The 22357-nt window shown below is 54.3% G+C and overlaps 1 protein-coding gene across 1 annotated transcript; it reads left to right on the top strand.

Moving 5' to 3' along the window:
* The first annotated feature begins 13919 nt into the window (after positions 1–13919).
* SPAAR (small regulatory polypeptide of amino acid response) lies at positions 13920–18868 on the top strand. The gene is made up of 2 exons (XM_062207970.1): positions 13920–16245; positions 16609–18868. Exon 2 carries the CDS (start codon positions 16944–16946, stop codon positions 17169–17171), a length of 228 nt encoding a protein of 75 aa, XP_062063954.1. The 5' UTR covers positions 13920–16245; positions 16609–16943; the 3' UTR covers positions 17172–18868.
* The last annotated feature ends 3489 nt before the right edge of the window (positions 18869–22357 follow it).

Genomic DNA, 22357 nt, shown 5'->3' with positions numbered 1-22357 from the left:
TTCTATGCATCTTTTGAGATGATAACGATTTTTTTTTGCTTTATTCCATTAATATAGTGAATTAGATTGGTTGGCTTTCTAGCAGTGACTCACCCTTGTATTACTGGAATAAACCCAGTTTTGTCAAGATTTATGAAGTTTTCATTTCCATATGCTTCTGGATTTAATTTGCAAATTCATTTTTAGGATTTTTCTGTCCCTGTACACCAGTGATATTGTCTCATAATTTCCCTTTGATATAAGGCTTGTCCATTTCTAGTTTCGAGGTTGTGCTAGCTTATGATATTTTACTGAATGGGAATAGTTTGTGCAAGATGGAATTATTTGCATCTAAAGTTACTTTGTGAGAAGATTTTTAATGACTGACAATATTTTTAAATGGTTATGCCTTTTTGTAGTATTTCAAATCAGTGTAGACAAAGTACACGTTTTAAAAATATTTATTTATTTACTTAATTGAGAGGTAGAGTTACAGATAGGGAGAGGGAGAGACAAAGAGAGAGAGAGAGGTCTTCTATCCACTGGTTCACTCCCCAGATGGCTGCAGCAGCCAGAGCTGGACTGATCTGAAGCCAGGAACCAGAAGCTTCCTCCTGGCCACCCATATGGTGCAGGGACCCAAGCACCTGGGTCATTTTCTACTACTTTCCCAGCCCATGGCAGGGAGCTGAATCGGAAGTGGAGCAGCTGGGACTCAAACTGGCGCCCATATGGGATACTGGCACCACAGGTGGAGACTTAACCTACTAAGCCACAGCTCTAGCCCCAAATTATACTTTTTTTTTTTTTTGACAGGCAGAGTGGACAGTGAGAGAGAGAGACAGAGAGAAAGGTCTTCCTTTGCCGTTGGTTCACCCTCCAATGGCCGCCGCGGTAGCGCGCTGCGGCCGGCGCACCGCGCTGTTCCGATGGCAGGAGCCAGGTGCTTCTCCTGGTCTCCCATGGGGTGCAGGGCCCAAGCACTTGGGCCATCCTCCACTGCACTCCCTGGCCACAGCAGAGAGCTGGCCTGGAAGAGGGGCAACCGGGACAGGATCGGTGCCCCAACCGGGACTAGAACCCGGTGTGCCGGCGCCGCAAGGCGGAGGATTAGCCTGTTGAGCCACGGCGCCAGCCCCAAATTATACTTTTTTAGAACCTTTTCCACTCCATCTCAATTTTCAAGTTTATCTGTTATATTTTGTTTTTCATTTTGGAGGGTATAGTTTTATTTATTTTATTTTATTTATTTATTTTTGACAGGCAGAGTTAGACAGTGAGAGAGAGAAACAGAGAGAAAGGTCTTCCTTCCATTGGTTCACCCCCCAAATGGCTGCCACGGTCGACGCTGCGCCAACCTGAAGCCAGGAGCCAGGTGCTTCTTCCTGGTCTCCCATGTGGGTGCAGGGCTCAAGCACCTGGGCCATCCTCCACTGCACTCCCGGGCCACAGCAGAGAGCTGGACTGGAAGAGGAGCAACTGGGACTAGTACCCGGCACCCCAACCGGAACTAGAACCCAGGGTGCAGGCGCCGCAGGCGAAAGATTAGCCAAGTGAGCTGCGGCGCCGGCCAGGGTACAGTTTTATTGAGCTATACTACTCAAACCATACAATTCAAACATTTATAATACACGGCTCAGTGGTTTTTAATGTGCTCCCAGAGTGGTGCAGCTGTCACCATGATGGATTTCAGACGTCTTCATCGTCTCGAAAATGAACCTGGTGTCCTTCAGCCACCTCTTGAGTCGCCATCCTCCAGTCCCTAAGCAACCCCTACTCTCCTTGTCCCTGGAGGACTGTTGTGCTGCATATGTGGTCTACATGGAATCACAGACTGTGTGATCTTTCGTAACTGATGTGTTTCACATAGCATAATGTTTTCAAGGGGTGTACCCATGTGGTAGCGTGTATCAGTACTGCATACCTTTTTACGGCCAAGTAATATTCCACGGTGCGGAGAAACTCACATTTTGTCATCCATTTATCAGCTGATGGACATTTGGGTTGGCTCTGCTTTTTAGCTGTTATGAACAATGTTGCTATAACGTTTGTATGCAGGTCTTTGTGTGGACATAAGTTTTTGTGTCTCTTGGGTTTTCACCGGGAGTGGACTTGCTGGGTCACGTGGTAACCCTATGTTTCAGCCCTTGAGAAACTGCTAGACTATTTTCCAAAGCCACTGCATAATTTTTCATTCACAGGAGCAATGAATGAGGTTTCTGATTTCTCCACATCCTCAACACTTACTATTATTTGCCTTTTTGAGTGTAGCCATCCTAGAGGCTGTGACGTGATATCTCACTGAGGTTTTCACCTATATCTTGAGAATTAGTGACATTACACATTTTTTCATGTGCTTATTGGTCATTTAAAAAACATTTGTTTATATGAAAGGCAGAGTAACAGAGGGAATGAGAGACAGAGAGCGATCAACCGATCTTCTGTCTTCTGGTTCACTCCCCAAATGGCCAAAACAGCCAGGACTGGGCGAGGCTGAAACCAGGATGCAGGAACTCCATCCGGGTCTCTCACATAGGTGGCAGGGACCCAAGTACCTGGGCCGTCACTGCTGCCTTCCCAGGCACATTAGCAGGAAGCTGGAGGGGAAGCAGAGTGGCAGGTCTCTAACCAGCACTCTGATATGAGAGGAAGGTGTTGCAAGCAACAGTTACAATTCCAGCCCCTTACTGGACATTTTTATATCTTCTTTATAGATAAGTTTACTTAGATCCTTAGCCTATTTTAAAATTGGATTGTTTCTAAGAGTTCATTATGTATTCTAGATGTAAATCCCATATCAGATATGTTATTTGCAAATATTTTCTTCCATTCTGTGAATTGTCTTTTCCCTTTTTAAATGTGGCACAGCAGGTTGAGCTGCTGCTTGCAACGCCAGCATCTCATATTAGAGAGCCGGTTAGGATCCAAGTTGTCCCTCTTCCAATCCAGCTCCCTGCTAATTTACCTGCAAAAGCAGTGGATGACGGCCCGAGGACTTGTGCCCCTGCCATTGATGTGGGAGACCCCAATGGTCTCCCGGCTTCAGTTTGGCTCAGCACTGGCTATTGAGGCTATCTGACGAGTGAACGAGCAGATGAACAAAATGAGGCTATCAGGAAATTTGGGGATTGTATCTATGTCTTTGAAAAAAGAACAGCTCATCAGGCTGAAGAATAAGATCTAAGAGTTATCTGGCTACAAAAACCAGAACCCAGATTATAAATCCAATCTGTGACATTTAAATGGTGCAATGAGACCTATTGATTTGGAAAACAAAATTCTTATTAATTTTTTTAATCTCTGCTGCTTAAAGATATATGCTAGAATCTTTTCCTTCTATGTGAATCTGTCAGTTCTTTATGAGAGAGAGAGAGAGAGAGAGAGATTGATTGATTCTTGCTCACTACCCAAATACCTGCAATGGATTCTGGCTGGGGCTGAGAGCAGGCAATCCAGGTGTCCTACATGGGCTGTGGGAGTCCAGCTATTTGAATACTTGCTCCTGCTTCCCAGGGGCCCCATTAGCAGGAAGCTGGAATGGGACCAGGTGTTAGTACTGAACCCAGGCACCCTGATACAGGATGGGGCATGTGAACTGCTGGATTAAATGCCCATCTCATAGTTCTTAGAAGTTTGGCTTTATGTATTTTGAGACTATGTTATGAGGTTCATACAAGACTAGAACTGGTGTGTCTTCCTGGTGAGAATGATGTTTTCTGTTTATATATAGACACCATCTATAGCAAGGCTTTTTGCCTTAAAATTCACTAGGCCCCTTATTAATAGAATTGTGCCAGATTTCTTTTGGTTAGACTTTGCCTTGAACATCTTTTGTAGCCTTTGGCTTTCTACTGTTCTGTAACTTTGTATTTTAGAATTGTCTAGAAAGCAGCACATAGCTTCATTTTTTTTTTGACAGGCAGAGTGGACAGTGAGAGAGAGAGACAGAGAGAAAGGTCTTCCTTTTGCTGTTGGTTCACCCTCCAATGACCGCCGCGGCTGGTGCGCTGCGGCCGGCGCACCGCACTGAACCAGAGGCAGGAGCCAGGTGCTTCTCCTGGTCTCCCATGGGGGTGCAGGGCCCAAGCACTTGGGCCATCCTCCACTGCACTCCCGGGCCATAGCAGAGAGCTGGCCTGGAAGAGGGGCAACCGGGATAGAATCTGGCGCCCTGACCGGGACTAGAACCCGGTGTGCCGGCGCTGCTAGGCGGAGGATTAGCCTGTTGAGCCATGGCACAGGCCATAGCTTCATTTTTTTTAAACATGTGAGCATGAAGAGAGCAGCGTGAGAGCCAAGACTGGTCACTTCCAGGCCCTGGGGACCAGGAGGTTCTTAACTGCAGGCCCTGAGACAGAAAACAATCCAGAAACATCCACTCACCTCGGTCCCCAACCCTAATTCCTGCCTCTGCCCCCAAAATGTGAAGCCCAATCTTCTTGAATCTTTACAATAAAATCCTCTTTGACATCAGTCCTCCAACAAGCTACCTCATCTCTCTCCTCGCCTGAACCGACAAGTTTCCTAAAACGTCCTTCCTGCCTGTTCTGTCACTTGGTTCTCCACCCAGATCCACAGGAGTCAGGTGTGGATCTCCCTTCTTATCAGATGACTCAGAGCATCCTCCAACTCCACCCCTCCCCCCAACATACTTTAAACCCGATGCACCTGCTCCTCTCCCAGCCACTGCTGTGACACGGGTTCTCGTCATCTCTTGCCTGGACCTCTGCACCTGCTTCTGGGAAAGGATTTTGGGCCTTTCACAAGCCGGCAGTCCCCACTCCCTTACCCGTTCCTCTACCAAGGCTTTCTGGGATCTCCTGAGTTTGGGGAGCTTCCGTGGGACTCTCATTCGACCCCCATTCTCCCGTGGATCCAGCCTCTGAGATAAGAGCAGAGGGTTGACTGGTTGTCACTGAGCACCGCCCCTAGCAATGCCCCATGGCTGCAGCCGGGCGGGGCCGGATGCCGGAGGATGGCACGCAGAGCTCTGGGGATGGCCTCCCGGAAGGCCAATTAGTCAGGGCTAATTGTACCCTGCTGTTGGCAGTCTTTATCATCAGACAGGTGCCCTGCGGGGAGCCAAGCTCGTGGGTGTCCCTGACCGTCGCAGGTGTTTTTCCTATCCTTAAGGAGGCGTGGACGTGGACACAGTGACTCGGTATCCCAAGAAGTTCCTTGTTCTGCCTCCATAGGAATGCTGGTGTTGCCCCAGTGTGGGCTAGGGAACAGACCTCCGTCCTCAGCCAGAGGACAGGAACAGGTGTGCTCCCTTTCTTCTACTTTTGGGGTTTGCAACAGACACACTCCTGGGGTTTTGGACAGGAGAAGCCTTCTTCCTGCCAGGCTGTCACACTCATTGCAGGAGATTTGTCACCCCAGGCTGCCGCACACTGAGTGCTGACCCCATTATTCTGACAATGCCACATATCCCAAAATGTCCTCTCTCTCTTTTTAAGATTCATTCGTTTATTTGAGAGGCAGAGTCAGAGATAGAAATAGAGGTCTTCCATCCACTGGTTCACTCCCCAAATGATCGCAGTGTCTGGAGCTGGGCCGATCTGAAGCCAGGAGCCAGGAGCCAGGAGCCAGGAGCCAGGAGCTTCTTCCAGGTCTCCCACGTGGGGTCTCCATCTTCTACTGCTTTCCCAGGCCATCAGCAGACAGCTGGATTGGAAGTGGAGCAGCTTAGACACGAACCAGTGCCCACATGGGATGCCGGCACTGCAGGCAGAGAATTAGCCTACTACACCACAGCCCCGACCCCTAGACTAGCCACATGTCAAGGGCTCAGTGGCCATGTGGCTCTGGCTACTGTATTGGACAGCACCAGAGAACGCTCCTCATCTACTTCCCCTCCCAACAATTGCTTCCTGCTTTCTCCTAATAGTCTGTGTATGTGAGAAAAGTTTCAAATGTAGGAAAAGCCGAACGTGTGGCACGGTGGAGGGCCGTGTGCGCTTGCCACTTGCCCTATCATCTGTCAACTGTCAGCCTGCCTAGCCGGCCCTCTGTCCGTCTTGGTTTTCCATCAGGGCTACTTTGCAGCAGACTTTCCCTCTGGTGTGGGGAGGATCTGTTGGAAACTCATTTGGGCAACCATTTCCTCCTTGAAGGCAGCCCTGCAGCAGCCTGATCATGAGGTTTTTCAAAGGTTCTCGCTTCTTCCTCTGCATCAGACTCACGGCCCTGACCCGTTCTCCTGCCCGTGGCTCTGAGAGCTGTGGCTCTGGGAGCTGGGTGGCACGCCTTGCTAGTGACGTCTCTGAGCCTAGCCCAGGACTGTGCTGGCTGGGAGGTGGGCTTTGGGGGTCAGGAAGGCCCGTGCTTGGTTCTGGCTCAGCTGTGGACTTCCACACGGTCACGGCAGTGTGTTCACTCCCTGAACCACATCTGTCATGTGCAGACAATGGGCTTGTTGAGGGGTTAAGTGAGATGCACCTGTAGAAGGCAGTTATTGCAGCAGTTAGGAAACCAGTTGGGATGATAGGAGAGGAATGTATCGCTCACGAGTGCCCCTGTCCTTTGCGTCTTCCTTGTGAACACTTGCACCCCAGAATTTGCACAGTGTATTGTACTAAGCTGTATTCTCTGTCCCCCATCTTAGGTAAGAAGCTCCTGGGAGACTTTTCCTTCGCAGCCTCAGCAGCAAACACAGGGCCTGGCTCTGCTGATGTGAGCGCAGTGAGTGTAACTCCGAGTGTTACAGTTGTCTTCAGACGATAGTTCCAGATGAGAGAGACCTGGTGAGTCAGAGGGCATGGGCTGGGACTGCAGAGTCAGTCTGTCTCCGATCTCTCCCTCTCTCTGCAGCAGGGGAAACTGAGGCTCAAGCTAGCGTTCTGCCTGTACCGCAGGAGGGAAAGCGGGCCCTCAGCTCCCCGAGCACAGCTCGCCTGGGACCTTGTGTGAGTCAGTTTTCTGTTGCTACCTTGAAATACGGAGGCTGGCTGCATATTTCAGCGCCACACATGAACTCTTGGGGGAGGAAGTGCGCCCAGATCACAGCCACAGGCTTTTCCACTTGTGGGCATCTTCAAGACGACACGGGCCAGGTTGACAGCTCTGGGGGTGTGGCCACTGCTGTGTGGAGAGGGGGGTGGATCCCTGGGCTGCACTGTAGACCTAATCTATTTGGACCAGCATGGTTTTTGAACACTTTCCAGAAGGTACTGTACCTTATGTTGTCTTCATTATTATACAAGCAAAAGGTTTATGGTGGCAAGTTTTAGAAATGCAGAAATGCCAAAATAAAAACCAACGCCTGTAACCTCACCACCCAGAGAATCTCTCAGTGCACTGAGATGCCCAAGGCCAGGGCAAGCTTGTATTGATTTTCTTGATTTTCAAACATTTGTATTAACTCCTCTTAGCATTCTTTCTGGAATAATTCAAATCTCTCCAGACAGATGCCCTGGGAAGACCGACGAAAACAATCACGTATTTGGAAAGGGGCAGCATTTAAAAAGTAAAATTAAATTTAAAATTAAAAAGTCTTCATCCTTTTCAAAATATTCCGTCTCTCACATACAATAAGTCCTTTGCAGGTGCATGCCGCAGGCTGCTTGCCGGTGCCCTGGGGTCGGGGTCCCCGGCACATACAGTGCGGGCTCATCCCACTCGGCCACGTGAGCTGTCACCTGCACTGTTCAGGTTTCCACGGCTCTCAGCAAACTGCCCTTATTTTCCTTGTTGGTCATCCATATCTCTCGATATGTTAATTCTTACAAATTTTGTGTTTTTTTGCTGTGTCAATGATGGCTTGATCTAGTTACAGTTTTGAATGAGATTACTGTTGCGTAGGAAAATCACTGATTTGTATATGTTTATTTTTAAATTTCTAACACTTTTTTCTATCACTAATCATGATGTTAGCTATTGGTTTGAGATATTTTAATCATATTAAGGGAGTATTCTTCTAACAGCACTTTTTTTATTCATTTGTGATATAGTGAATTTTATCAAATATTTTTGCCATCGATTGAGGTTTTACTCTTTTCATCTAGCTATGTAATTTACTACAACAATAGATTGAAAAAAACATAAAACCACCCTCACGTTCCTAGGAGAAACCTTACTTGTTTAAGGAGTAGGTCCCTCAATTATTCTGCTGGGGCCAGATGTGTTATTTGTTAAAATCTTGAGATCAGTCTGTAGTGTTTCTGTGCTATGGGTGTCAGCTTTGACATCAGGGTTATACTAGTTGATAAAATAAATTCTGTAAATTTAAAAAGGGACAGGAGTGTGGCTTAGCTGTTAAGCTGCTGATTTGGATGCCTGCATCCCGCTTGGCCTCTGGGGACGTTTGAAGAAGATGGCAGCTCCCAGAGAATGCAAGCGTGCTCGCTCCCTCCCTCCCTCCTTCTCAAATAAAATTTTTTTAAAAAGTAAAGGAAGGTCTCTTTTTCTATCCTTTGAGACAATTTAAACAGCTCCTATTTTGGTTTGTAGGATTCTTTCCTTTACCTTCTCTTTCTGGGTAGAATTTATTTTCTTTTCCTTTTTTTTTTTTTTTTTTTTTTGACAAGCAGAGTGGACAGTGAGAGAGAGAGGCAGAGAGAAAGATTTTCCTTTGCCGTTGGTTCACCCTCCAATCAGCACCGCGCTGATCCGAAGGCAGGAGCCAGGTGCTTCTCCTGGTCTCCCATGGGGTGCAGGGCCCAAGCACTTGGGCCATCCTCCACTGCACTCCTGGGCCACAGCAGAGAGCTGGCCTGGAAGAGGGGCAACCGGGACAGAATCCGGTGCCCTAACCGGGACTAGAACCTGGGGTACAGGCGCTGCAGGTGGAGGATTAGCCTATTGAGCTGTGGCGCCGGCCACGTTACCTACTTTTGACATGTCTGTTACTGAAGTATATTTGCGTTCTGGACTTTTCCTTTAGATCCATCTTTTTCTGAGGGAGGGTGGAGGTTCTCAAAGCAGTCTTTAATATAAAAATACATGTCCTGGGCTTGTACATTTCTCCATATTTGAATATAAATTGGCCTTTGGAACCCTATTGGGATATAAATAAAGGAGTTCCTCTGTTTCTGTGGTAGCCCCCAGACCAGGGTACAAAGCTACCATCTTTTTCCGCTTGTCTAATTGCTTCTCTCGATTTGCTCATGTTTCTTTGTGATTGGGGAATTGCCACGGCGTCTAGGAAAGATTACACAGACAATCTTCAAGCCTGTTACAAGCAACGGGGAAAGAAAACAAACTGGTTTTCTGCTTTGGGGTGATGAGGGCAGAGCAAGCTCCTGAGGAGAGGAGAAGAGAGGAGAGGAGAGGGATGGGGAGGGGAGAGGGAGGAGGAGGGGAGGAGGGGAGAAGGGGAGGAGGGGGGAGGGGGAGGGGGAAGAGGGGAGGGGGAGGGGGGAGGAAAGAAGAGAGGAGAGGAGGGGAGAGGAGGTGACTGCTGTTCGGGCAGCTTCTTTCCAGCGTGTGCAGAGGCAGCATGGGGCTCCCCTTCCTTGGCCAGCACTAGCGGCAGGGGTAGGATCCTGCTGGCCCCGTCCTGTCCTGCTGTTTGTGCAAACCAGAGATGCGCTGAGCCCTGGCTCTCTCCGTGGGGAGCAGACACTTGCAGTGCCCAAGGTCACTCACTGGTTCCTGCTGTCCCCACCTCCCGCCTTGTTCCTAGCCCTGGCTGTCCAATGCAGAGATTTAGGGAGGCTCTGCTGGGGCGCAGCCACCACTGCCTCCCAGGAATGCCCACCCTCCGTCAGCACATCCATCAACCTGCTTCCATCCGCATGCCAGCTAGCAGAAATTCCTTGTAGTGTCTGGGCTGGTAATGCAACTCTACTGATTTCCAAGTAGTATTTCCTGACTTTTCATTCTGCAGCCATTTCTTTTTCTTTTTTAAAAAATATTTATTTATTTATTTGAAAGTCAGAGTCACACACAGAGAGGAGAGAGAGAGAGAGAGAGAGAGAGAGAGAGAGAGAGGAAGGGAGAGAGAGAGAGAGAGAGAGAGAGAGAGAGAGAGAGAGAAAGTCTTCCCTCTGCTGGTTCACTCCCCAATTGGCCGCAAAGGCCAGAGCTGTACCAATCTGAAGCCAGGAGCCAGAGGCTTCTTCTGGATCTCCCATGCAGGTGCAGAGGCCCAAGCACTTGGGCCATCTTCTACTGCTTTCCCAGGCCATAGCAGAGAGCTGTATTGGAAGAGGAGCAGCTGGGATACAAACCAGTGCCCACATGAGATGCCGGCACGGCAGGCGGCGGCTTTACCTGCTATGCCACAGCGCCGGCCCCTCTGTAGCCATTTCAATGGGGATTTGGGATGGAGAAGAGTTCTATGCAGGGATTCGGATGATAACCTATGAACAAAGTCAGGACGCTGTCCCTTTTGACAGGTCAGAACACAAAACTGATTTATTTACAGTGTTACCACTAGGTGGTGCCACCAATTAGTGAAAACAATGTGGTTGCTGTTGGACAACCGAAGCCGCTCAGTGGGGTCCTGTCCGAGTTTGTGAGCTCGTCCAGAACCGCTGTGAGTGCCGTGGGGTGAGTGTGTGCATTCATGAGCACTGGTACATGAGGCTGCCCACAGAGCAGTGCTGGTTTCCAGGGCACACACTTGCATGCGTGGATCCGTGCACCCTGGAAGCTAAATGATAGGTGCTTCCGAGGCTCCTGCAATAGCCTTGTGGTTGGAGCTCCCGGGCTTCAGCTGGGAAGGTGCAGAAGATCCAGCCCTGGGGGAGAAATACAATGACAAAGCCATGGCCACAGTTCCTCTAACGTTGTCAGTCCTGCAAGCCCTGTGTTCTAGTCACTCCGGAAGCCCTGGAGGGCTGGCGTCTCAGTGCTTCTCTCCCTCAACTCCAGTACCGAGTGCCAGGAGCTGCTGATAAAATGTCACCTTGGAGTCCTATCTCTGTCCAGCTGGGAGGGAACAAGCCTCAGGCCCCTACACACCTGCCCTCCATCTTCCCTTGTCCCTGTGCGAAGTCCCAGCTGACGGCAGACCCAGACACGTTCCTGTTGATTGCCTGCTGTAGACAACAGCCCACAAAGTTCGGGGGTCTCAGACAAGTCTCTTCCCTCGTGTGGCCTTGGTTTCCCCATCTCTAGGCGAGGGCTGGAGTTCTGCGAATCTGCGGGTTGCAATCCAGGGGCTGGTGGGGCGGGAAAAGCTCCAAAGGAGACTCCCTCTGTGACTCTGACCGCCCCCCTGCCACCGCCACCCCCACTACCCCCAGCAGAGTTCCCTCCTAGCTGCCCCCAGGGAAGGCAGTGGGGCTCCTAGGGCCCCAGGAGGCAGCAGGAGGAGTTCTTTTTTTTTTTTTTCATTTATTTTTTTTTATTTTTTATTTTTTTTAACTTTTATTTAATGAATATAAATTTCCAGTATACAGCTTATGGATTACAATGGCTTCCCCTTCCCATAACTTCCCTCCTACCCGCAACCCTCCCCTCTCCCGCTCCCTCTCCCCTTCCATTCACATCAAGATTCATTTTCAATTCTATTTATATACAGAAGATCAATTTAGTATAAAATACTTCAACAGTTTGCACCCACATAGCAACACAAAGTGAAACATACTGTTTGAGTACTAGTTATAGCATTAAATCAAAATGTACAGTACATCAAGGACAGAGATCCCACATCAGGAGCAAGTGCACAGTGGCTCCTGTTGTTGACCCAACAAATTGACACTCTAGTTTATGGCGCCAGTAACCACCCTAGGCTGTCGTCATGAGTTGCCAAGGCTATGGAAGCCTTCCAAGTTCCCCGACTCTGATCATATTTAGACAAGGTCATAAAAGACAGAGTGAGGATAGTAACCAATGAAGGAGGAGTTCTTACCCCTACATCATTAAAAGTTCTAGTAGCTTCTCCCAAGGGCCAGAGAAACCCCAGGATTCATTAGACCTGCCGCCCCCTGGGCCCGACTCGGTGGCAGGCAGCGCTGGCCTTGACATCCGGTGAGGATTTTCATCAGCGGTTTGAGGCTTCCCTGAGAGAACTTGGCAGGGATTGAGGCAGACAGGGAAGGGTCCCCAGGGGTCCCCTCTTGCTCTGGGACTTTCACGGAAGAGCCAAGACTGGGGGCAGGGCCAGGGGTTTGGCTGCATCACAGGGTGGAGGTGCTGCCCAGCTCAGGGAGCCAGCCTTGTCGCTTCTGGAAACACGTGTCCAGGTAGCCCAGAGACGAGCCCTCAAGCTCGCCCACAAGGGGCAGGGGCAGAGGGGCTGGGGACTCCGCCTGGAGGCCCCCTGAGATCCAGATGCATTCCTGGGCTGTGTGTGAGCGGGAGCTTTGAGAATCACCCAAGAGGCCCATGGCAGAAAGGGAGCGAGCGGCTGTCCCCGGGGCTGGTGTGTGACGAGCAGCAGGGGTTTAGGGACTAGGAGGAGAGTCGCTGACTGCCTGCCCTAATTTCCCCAGCGGCAGTGCCATTCATGGCTGCCATTTATGGCCAACTGTGGCTGTGGGACAGGGCAGCAGGAGGCTGGGCCTGAGGCTCAGCCAGCCTGCGCCCGGTGGCATCCTTCCCACCCCCAGCAACCGCGGGCCGCCACCAGGGACCTCTGCCTCCCGGTCCCCGGTCCCCGGTCCCCAGTCCCCATGGGGTGAGGACCTTCCTGGATGCCGACAGTCTGCTATGGGCTCCTGAAGCTCACTGAGTTTGGGGTTACCCATTGAACAGAACCTGCCTGAGCCCCCGAGGACTTGGTTGGCGGCAGGTTGGGGAACCCCAGACTTGCAGCTGACAGCAACTCCCAAGGAATCCAGCAGAGACCACGGCACGGTCATCCTGGCACACACGCGGCAGGAAAGCGGTGTAAGTGCAGTCTCTCCGCTAGTCCTCAGAAAGTCCGAAGGGGTGGGTGCTATCATGAGCCATTTTGTAGATGAGCAGACTGAGGGCCAGAGAAGCTAAGTAACCTGTGCACGATCGCAGCACCAGTGAGTGGACTGGTTCTATAGCTTGACCTTGACATCTGGTCTCTACAAGAGTACCCCAAAGCCTACAGTAGGGGAGGGGGGGGGGAGGGAGAGGGAGAGGGCCCCACCTGGTCACCCAGCTAGTTAGCACAAGTGGAGTAGACGTTGATCTCTCTCTCTCTTTAAGATTTATTTATTTATTTGAAAGGCAGAGTTACAGGGAGAAGGAGAGAAAGAGATCTTGCACTTGCTATAATAGCCACAGCAGGACCAGGCTGACGCCTGAAGCCAGGAGCTTCTTCCAGGTCTCCCACTTGCGTGGCTGGGGCCCAAGGACTTGGACCATCTTCTGCTGCTTTCCCTGGCGCATTAGCAGGGAGCTAAATCGGAAGTAGAGCAGCCGGGACATGAACTGGCGCCCACACGGGATGCTGGCGTCCCAGGCAGCTTTACCAGCTAGGCCCCGGAGCTGGCCCCAGACCTTGATCTCTTATCTTTCCTTCTCTGTCCCTCCCCAGGCTCCTACCAGGCCTCCCCCAAAGTTGACCGCCCATGGCGTGGCCCTGGGCCAGGAGCTCCCGTCCAAACAGTCCTCGCCCACATTCCCTGGCTGCTGGCCAGCCCACAGGAGCTGGGACAACAGAGTTCAGTGGCTGAGGCTCAGCAGAGGCTGCTGAAGGGGAGCGGCAGCAGGGAGCCACCGAGCAGGGGAGGCCGCACAGCCCCCAGATGCCAGGCCCCCTGGGGAGCACAACCCTGCTGGGCTGGGTCGCTGGTGTCGCTGTGGCTGTGCTGCTGCTGCTACTGCTGCTGGCCACCTGCCTCTTCCCTGGACGCCAGGACCGGGACGTGGAGAGGAACCACCCGGCCGCGGCGGGAAACCGGGGACGGTGGGTCCAGCCTCGGCTCTTCCGGGGCCGGGGCCGGGGCCGGGGCCGGGGTCGCCTGGCACCCTTTCACCATCGCCACCACGCCGGCCCCGCATCTCACGGGCCCAGTGCCGGCCTCCACCACCATCATCACCACCGCGCTCACCGAGGCCGCCGATGATGCTGCCCTGCCTTCGGGCACCAGGACGGGTGCATCTCTGGGTCCTGCTTGGGCTTCACGGGCACACAGAGCCCGCATCCTGTGGCGGCAGAGCCTGGAGGAGCCCCGAGGCAGCTCTGTGGACACTGGCAGCTTGGGGAGAGGAGCACAGGGGTGGCCGGGCAACTCCACTTGGCCACTGACTCCTAGTGGGCCCCAGAAGTAGCAAGGGAGTCCGGCGGGGCCAGCACATGGCCAGATGGAAGCGCACAGCCTCTGGCTGGCTCAGCCTGGGGAGGAGGGCAGCTGGGGGAGGCCCAGAGCGTGCCTGTGCATTTGGGGGCAGGCAGGTGGGGGCTGTGCTGCCCAGTGGGTGGTGCTTTCAGCACAAGGAAGTAAAAGCCCCTGAGCAGCTTTGGAGAGGCCTGCGACTGCAGCACAGGGGGGAGGGGAGGCCTCAGCCCCCCCACCCCCCATTGCCCTGGGGACGCTTTCTCCTCAGGATGTGAGTGCCTGGAGCTGGCCCTGGGACTGCAGTGCGGGCTCTGGCTGTGGGGCCACCGGTGGACAGGGCAGGGCCTTGGAGAGAGGGGAGCAGAGGCCGCCTGCGTTGGCTCCCTGGGCTCCCTCCAGCCAGTGTCCAGACCCTTGGAGACCCGGGACGCCAGGGAGCCCCAGCCGGTGGTGTGAAGCCGGTGTTTCTTGGTAACTGGGGCAGCCCCCGCTGGGGCCTGCAGGTGCTGCTGGGGTGCGGGGTGGTCCTAGGAGAGTGCTGGCCTCCTGTGGGCTCCGTTTCTTCTCGCCTAACGTGGGGTAGGTATCGGAGGCTCGCTCCTGCCCACACCGGGGCCGGCACGCTCTGTGAGGTAGGAAGCTCGCGCTGAGGCCTTCAGCCTGCTCCTGTGAGCTGGGGAGGAAGCGGAGGGAGGTGAGCCCGGGGGGCCAGGCCAGGCAGTGGGGAGGGGTGGAGAACAGGGCCCGGTGACTCACGAGAACAGAATGTCCTCTTTCCCTTTTATTTCCCAGTGGGTTTTCTGTGAGGGCAGCGGAGGGAGGTGTTGGGGGGAGGGGAGTTAAATTCACCATGCAGGACACGTTAGGTTTCTGTAGGGCACCGAGTGCGGCCAGCTCTATCTCTGTAGTCCTTCGAGACCACCTCTCCTTCTCCATCCCCCGTCCCCATTCTGCCCTGGCCGGGGCCTCACTCCCCAGCCTGGACTCCTGCCAGTTTGTCCACCTTTGGCTCTGCCCCTCTGGGAGCATCTCCACTCGGACTTACAGACGGGCTGAGGAAGGGAAAGAGGTTCCCCCCAGACCTCGGGAAAGGCCGGAGACAGCGGCGCTCGGCGTGGGCTGCACCCCCACACCTGCCGCAGGGAACCCACACAAACAACAGGCGCACGAGAAGTCACAGAACCAACAATCAAGCTTCAAGCAGGGTCCCTGCCCCAGCACCCCATATCAGCTGCATCTGTTCGCTGGTGTTGGGAATTCAGCCAGAAGCCACAGCGCTGCAGGCAGGCAGAGAATCTGGCTCCTTCCCGGGGGCCGCAGTGCGCTCCCTGCCTGTGGAGGAGGAGCCCAGTGCCCGGCCTGTCCATTCATCTCAGCAAAGGGAGAGAGAATCTGCAGGCTATCTGTGGCCTAACAGTTCCCTCGGGCCTTGGGGCAATTGCAAAGGGCCAGGCTGTGTGACCTTGGCCAGCCCTTTGCTCTCTCTGATGAGTAAGCCTGCAGCCGATTGCTCTGTGGTTGCATGGTGCCTCCAAAGAACACTGACCCAGGGGTGGCCGCAGGGAGGTCCCTCCTCGGCCCCCACTGACGAGCGGCGGGCTCTGAGCAGCCCATCGGCATCTGTGTCTCGCCACGCAGGGCTGCTGGGAAGCTCACAGGACATGGTGCCTGCTGTGTTCCGCCCCTTTCGTTTCTGTTCCTCGTGGTTCCATTTCTCAGAGGAGGGGCGCTACTAATTCCTCTGGGGGGGGGGGAGCAGTCTTCAGAGATGCGGGGTGGGAGGGCTCTGATCAGTGAGGGCCAGCAGGGAGGCCTCTCCGCAGACTTGACTCAGTGGACTGAGCCTGGCTCATTTCCCTGGACCTCCCCAGCAGGGGGCAGGGCAGGGGCAGCTTGGGGTGTGCAGAAGGGGCGGGGTGAGGCCTGTCCCCCAGGCAGCTGGGAGGCCCCGGCCCTCACTCACAATTGGAGGAAGGCCTTCAGGAAGTGCTCGCAGCTGCTCGGACATCTCAGAGCCAAGTTTCAGGCAGGACCACAGCGGCAGCACCCAGGGAGGAGCGGCATGGCCCGGAGGCCACAGCCCCAGGTGCAGCCATGGCCGGCCCTCGCAGAGCCCAGGGTGAGTCTCCACAGCACCGCATGTGAGCAGTGGGCCTGAGCAAACAGGGCTTCTCCGAGGGAACCTGGGGCAAAGGGGTCACACTGCATGCGCCCCCCCCCCCCAACCCTGCACAGAAAGGAAGTCCCTCCCACCTGGGTGACCTGTGAGTGCTCCCCCCAAACCCCTACCTGGCCCAGAGTTGCCAGCCACCTTCTTACCCACCTGTGACCCTGTGCCCAGCACGCCCAGCAACTGAGAGGCCGCAGATCCAAGGGCTGACCCAAGGTCCCTGCAGGGGAGGTGCCAGTCTCCCAAGAGGCTCCCAGGAGGGGGAGTGTTTTGTCTTTGGCCTGAGTGTTCCATTGTTCTTGGAATCTGCAGGCACCACCGTTGGCCCCGGGCTGTCCAGGCTCGCCCTGAGCAGCATCTCCTGCCCTCCATGTCCGGAGAGTCTCTGCTCGCATCTTCCAGGACTGCGCTTCTAGAAGCTGCCGGTAGAACTGACCACAGCTCGTGCAAGCCTGGCCAAGGGTTAGAAGAGAGAAGAGATGGACTGTGATCCCAGCAGCAGGGCCAGGTGGGGGTGCCTGGCAGCCTAGGGCAGGCAGGGCCAGGGGCCTCTGTGTGGCTTCGCAGGGCCCAGGCTCCCCCACCCTGGCTTTAATGGGGGGCTGAGGCTCCCACATGCCCCATGCTTGCTCAATGGGTCGGCGGCCATGGAAACGGCAGTGATTGGGGTGGTGGCGGTGCTGCTCCTGGTCACTGTGGCCGTCACCTGCATCCTATGCTGCTTCAGCTGTGACTCGAGGACCCCGGATCTTGAGGAGGGCCCTGGCCACAGTTTCACGGTGGCCACGTTTCGCCGGGAGGCGTCCCTCTTCACGGGGCCCACTCGCCAAACCCAGCCAGGGCCGAGTGCTCGGGACTTCTGGTCCTTCATGTGACATCCTGCAGCCGCTCTGCTAGGGGGCCGCGCTCAGCCGCCCTGCTCGCAAGCCCACACCTCCGCGTCCTGCAGCCCTGTGCGTCTCTCCTGTATGGCCCCGACAGCTCAGCGGGGCCTGCCTCCGGAAGGGGAAGAGGGGAAGAGCCGTTGCGTAGGACCGCGTGGCAGGCCAGCTCTGTGGAGTACCGCGTGGAACTCTCACTGCCGGTGCGAGGATTCGTATTGCCCCAGCGGATGCAGCGCCCCCAAGTGGACGCATTTAGAAACCACTTCTTGCCGGCTCCCCTAATTGAGTATTTTCGCACAGAGCTTTCCCCAAAGGCCTGCCAGTTGTCTGAAACAGCCCCAAAATGTTGACGCCGAAGAGCTGTTTTCTGTGCACAAGTGATCTCTTTGACAATGGAGAAAGTATAACCTTTTATGGGTCTTTCCAAATCTCGTCTTGAAAACCACAAAAGGGAAAAGGAGACAGAAGAGGCACGGAAAGTACAAGATGTTTTATTAGTAGGAAGGCCAGAGAGCAGGCTTTCAAACGTATTTCCCAACGAGGCTGTATTGCTGTTTTCTAGTAGCTTGCCTCTTTCCTTAGAGAAAGTGGAATGGGAGTGATTTTCATCACTTAGGAACGACAGAAAAATCACGGACAGAAAGATAATTCCAAAAGAGCTGAAATGCTGTGTTACACTCAGAGCATGTATCACTGCTCTCGTCTTCATCACAAATAAAGGGATATTCGGGTCTTCTTCATAGGAGATCGGTTCTCTCTCGGCCCATGGAAAAAATGCCATGGTGCGTATTGAAAGAGTTTGGATGTGAGGTGCAAAATTAGGAGGCTCCTGGCTCACCTGTACATCCAGCCCTGCCCTGTGGCTCTCTGGGGACTTCCTGTTGAGAGGGGCAGGTCTGAGCCCAAGAAGGGCTCTGGTCTCTAGGGATGCCTTGCTGTGTGGCTGCCACAGGGGAGGAGGGGGCAGAGAGAGTCTAGCTGATGGAGAAAGAGGGGTGGGGTTTGCACAGTTGGGGAGGGCTCAGAGAACATGTTCTGGTTGCACCTGACACCAGAGCCTTGTGCATGTGTGTGGGAGGGAACCGGCTCCAGGGAGGCCGGAGACTGGCAGAAGGGGACTCTGGCAGGCTGAGACCCGGGTGGGTGCAGCGTGTGTCCCAGGGATCCGCACGGGAGGGGCTGGAGGAAGAAGCCCAAGCGTCAGGCAGGCCCTTGGCCTCCCCGCCTTTCTCTCTGCGTGCCTTCCCCACTAACCCCCCTGGCTTTGACTGCTGCAGGCCAGGCAGGCCCTGAAGTCCTTCCTGGGTGGGGGCCTGGGGCGCCCACCGCCATAGGAATTCAGTAGCGTCATGTTCTCAGGGGCACCCTGAGTGGTCAGAGGCGAGTGGCCATCTTCAGACACAAAGAAATGCTGGGGCCCAGGAGCTCCAGGTTGGGGGAGACAGCTGCGTGGGACCTCGGCCCCCTCTGCCCCTGCAGCAGCAGTAGGAGCTGTGCTCCAGGTCAGGCGCCCTTCACACGGAAGGAGTCTCAGGGCCCAGCCCAGAGTGCCTACCCCTGTACTGCATGGCCGCGTCCCTGCCTGGGTTCACCCAGGACGGGTCTGCAGGCTGAATCCCAGGACTGTGAGAACCGCGCAGTGGAGGGGCCTGGCCTCGCTCTGAGGTTTCTGCATTTGGACACCTGCTCATCCATGCCCACGTCTACCTGCCGCCCACCTCGCCACCTCCCCTCTCACCCGTCCACCTGCCCCCTGCCCCGCCCTGCACGTGCTCACTCAGTCGAACTTCCTGTGCATTTATTCATTCGCCCCATCACTCATTCTCTTACTGAGTCATTCACGCCTCTATTCAATAAACACCAACCCAAGACTGCCTGTGTACCGGGTCCTGCCAGGGTGCGTGGGGTCGCCTTGACATGGCCCCAGCCCTCAGTGAACTCCGGATAACACACCCTGGAGGAGGAGCTGGGCTTGAAGAAGAGAAGGAAGGGACATCAACAAGGACAGTCCCGGGAGAGTGTTGGGTCAGGGGCAGTGCCGGCCAGGGAGTAAGCGGCTCAGCTGGGCCTGGCGTGAGAAGGAACACAGCCAGACCCCGAGGGAAGCGCTTCCTGCCACGCGTGGCCTGCAGGTCTTTGGGTGGTGGACAACAACCAGGGCAGCCCCTGTGGCCTGCCATGTGGGTCCCCACAGGCACACCCAAGAGCTGGGAGAGGTGGCCTCATGGCAGACGTGGGGGAGGAGGTGCCCGAGGCAGCCCCTCGTGGGGTCGGGGGAAGCCGGGCAGAGCGAAGGTGGCAAGGGCGGGGCCCAGGGGAGCAGCTGCAGAAGGGACAGGATGGCGGGAGCAAGCGGGGTTAGAACACTGTGGGGCCAGGGAGCAGGGATGCTGGAGTCAGCAAATGACAACACAGAACAGCTAGGTCAATCAGAGCTCCAGGCCGATAATCCATGTGTGTGTGAGAACGAGTCCGAGCATGGGGGTGGTGTGTGTGACGCGTGTGGAGTGTGTGAGTGTGAGTGGTGTGTGTGACAGGTGTGGAGTGTGAGTGCGCAGGGTGTGTGTGGTATGACTGTGTGTGAGCGTCTATGTTGTGGCATGTGAGTGTCAGTGTGAGTGTGCAGGGTGTGTGGTGTATATGTGTGTGTGTGTTGGCTGAGGTGCTCTTGCCGCTCTTAGCCATTTCATGGTGTCAGGAGGAAGGAAGCCCCAGGTTCAGCTGGGCACAGTCCTTGCTGACCCTGCCCCCACCCACATTTTTGACTTTCTTGGGCACCACCGCCGTGTGTTGAGGGTGGAGTCTGGGTGGACAGACCTCAACCCTGAGCCAGCCCCCGCAGGCCTCCTGAAGGCTTTGCACCTGCAGAGAAAAAGGCGCCTCACCTCCCGATGGATCCTGCCTGCCCTTGGCCTCCTGGGGCTCCCCCGCAGCTCCACCCCAGGGCAAAGGACTGGGGGAGCTTGCTCTGCCCCCTCGCAGCCCACTGCACACAGTGGAGAGGGCTAGTCCTCTCTCCACTCTCCACTAACTGGCTGGGCCTCAGTTTCCCTGGTTGCACAGAGGACATGAAGAAGTGTCAAGATGCTGGATCGTACTCCAGGAGGGGGCAGGGAGAAGAGGCGTCCCTCCCCACCACCCTGCTCTTCCTCCGCATTTCCTGGCCTGGAAACCAGGGTGGTGCTTCTCTCCGGAACAGGCTTCATTCTGGGATCAGGAAGCCTTGACATAGCGTTTTCCGGACGTGCACCTTCCTTAAAGGAAACCACTGGTTCCAAGTAGTACAAAGGGTCATTGTGCTTTGCCAGGTCCACAGAGGCAGACACAGCGGGAGACAGAGACCAGCCATGCACACTCTGCGCAGGCTTGCAGGGGACAGCCGAGTGCCCCAGGTGGGCTGGTCTGGCACTTTCTTTCCTTTCCTCTTTCTCTCTCTCTCTCTCTCTCTCTCTTTCTTTCTTTCAGATTTATTTATTTGAAAGTCAGAGTTACAGAGAGACAGAGAGAGAGAGAGAGAGAGAGAGAGAGAGAGAGAGATTTTCCATCTGCTGGTTCACTCCCCAGATGGCTGCAACAGCCAGAGCTGGGCTGATCCGAAGCCAGGAGCCTGGAGCTTCTTCCAGGGCTCCCACGCAGGTGCAGGGGCCCAAGGATGTGGGTCATCTTCTACTGCTTTTCCAGGTGCATTAGCAGGGAGTTGGATCAGAAGTGGAGCAGCTGGGACTCAAACTGGCACCCACATGGGATGCCACCACCGCAGATGGTGGCTTTAACCATTACACCACAGCGCCAGACCCTGCAGTATTATTTTTAATGGTAAAATATTATGAAGATCCAAGCATCATTAATGGGAAAATAGATGAAGAAATTATGAGACCTCCGCAAAGTGAAATAATAGGTGGCCCTTACAGAGATGTACTGACTTGGGAACGACTCACTATAAATAGAGAAAAAAGCAGCAAGTGACAGGGTGGTCTTATTTAAAAAAAAAAAAAAGCATCATCGCCAAGAAAACAAAAATAGAACAAAAACCTGAATTACAGACGTGAGGGGCCTCAAAGTGCGTGAAAAATGGCACTAACACATAACGCGAGTTTCTCATGGACTTTTCGAAGTCCCCTCTTCTGTGTGTGAGCTTCTGTGACACAGGAGCAAGTCTAGAAGCAGAAGATGGCCTCAGTGGGGACGGGCTGCGGGGAGGAGATTGCTTTCGACCCTGTAGCTTCTGTCCCGTGGGCCCTTAGTTGAGCAAGCCTGCCGTTGTGTTTTCCCGACTTGTCATAGTGCCTTAAGACACTCGTACAAAGGTTAGGGAAAGTGAGCTGGCCGATGGCCCAGCTGGCCGATGGCCGTTCCAGGACAAACAACTGTTCTTTGCACAAAGGCTTCCCTGGCCTGAGAGCTGCTAGGGCCCCACTTAGCAAGGACACACGGGGTGCATGGGTGCGGCCAAAGTTGCGTCCTCCTGCTGGGTCAGCCATGGATGTCCAGGGGAGAAGAGAGCACGGCTCAGGCCCCCCTGGCTTTTGACAGGCAGAAGTTCTAGTCGTCAGAGGGAAGCTGGTGTCGCTGGCGACCTTCTCACGTTTGATGGCACTTTCAGACTGACCCGCAGCGCTCTGGCCCCCATTTCTGGGAGCTCCAGCTTCCGCATAATCCCCACCCCCCTCTGTGTCATCCCCAACTTCCATGTGAGGGATGAAATTTTCTGTTGCGCTGCCCATGTCGACCAGCTGGAGTGACTAGATTTTAAACCAAGGTTTCGTTTGCATCTTGAAGCCCTTAACAGGGGGCAGATTCTTGTGGAGACAAGATCCCAAGGGAGCGGCTGGGATGAGGTGTGCTAGTCAGCTTCCCATTGCTCTCACACATCCCCGAGAAGATTCTGGCTTACGGTTTTGGAGGTTCTCAGTCTAAGACTGGGTGATCCCCTCGGTTTACCCCGTTGGTGTCTGGTAGGGTTGGAGGATGGTGGAGGAGTGATCCCATGGAGAGAAGGAAGCAGAGAGACAGGGAGCCTGTACACCTGCGTGGTCTCTCCTTACAAATGGATCGTAATTCCATGCCAGGGCTCCACCCTAGCGACCTAACCCAATCCAATCACTTCCCAAAAGCCCCATCTTGGGACCCCACCATTGGCTCGAATGCCACCCTCTTTAGTACCATTAATCTAGGAC

The sequence above is a fragment of the Lepus europaeus genome, chromosome 12, assembly GCF_033115175.1.
Source record: "Lepus europaeus isolate LE1 chromosome 12, mLepTim1.pri, whole genome shotgun sequence".
NCBI lineage: Eukaryota > Metazoa > Chordata > Mammalia > Lagomorpha > Leporidae > Lepus > Lepus europaeus.
Note: the sequence above shows the minus strand (reverse complement) of the source record. Positions and strands in the feature narration are given on the sequence as shown.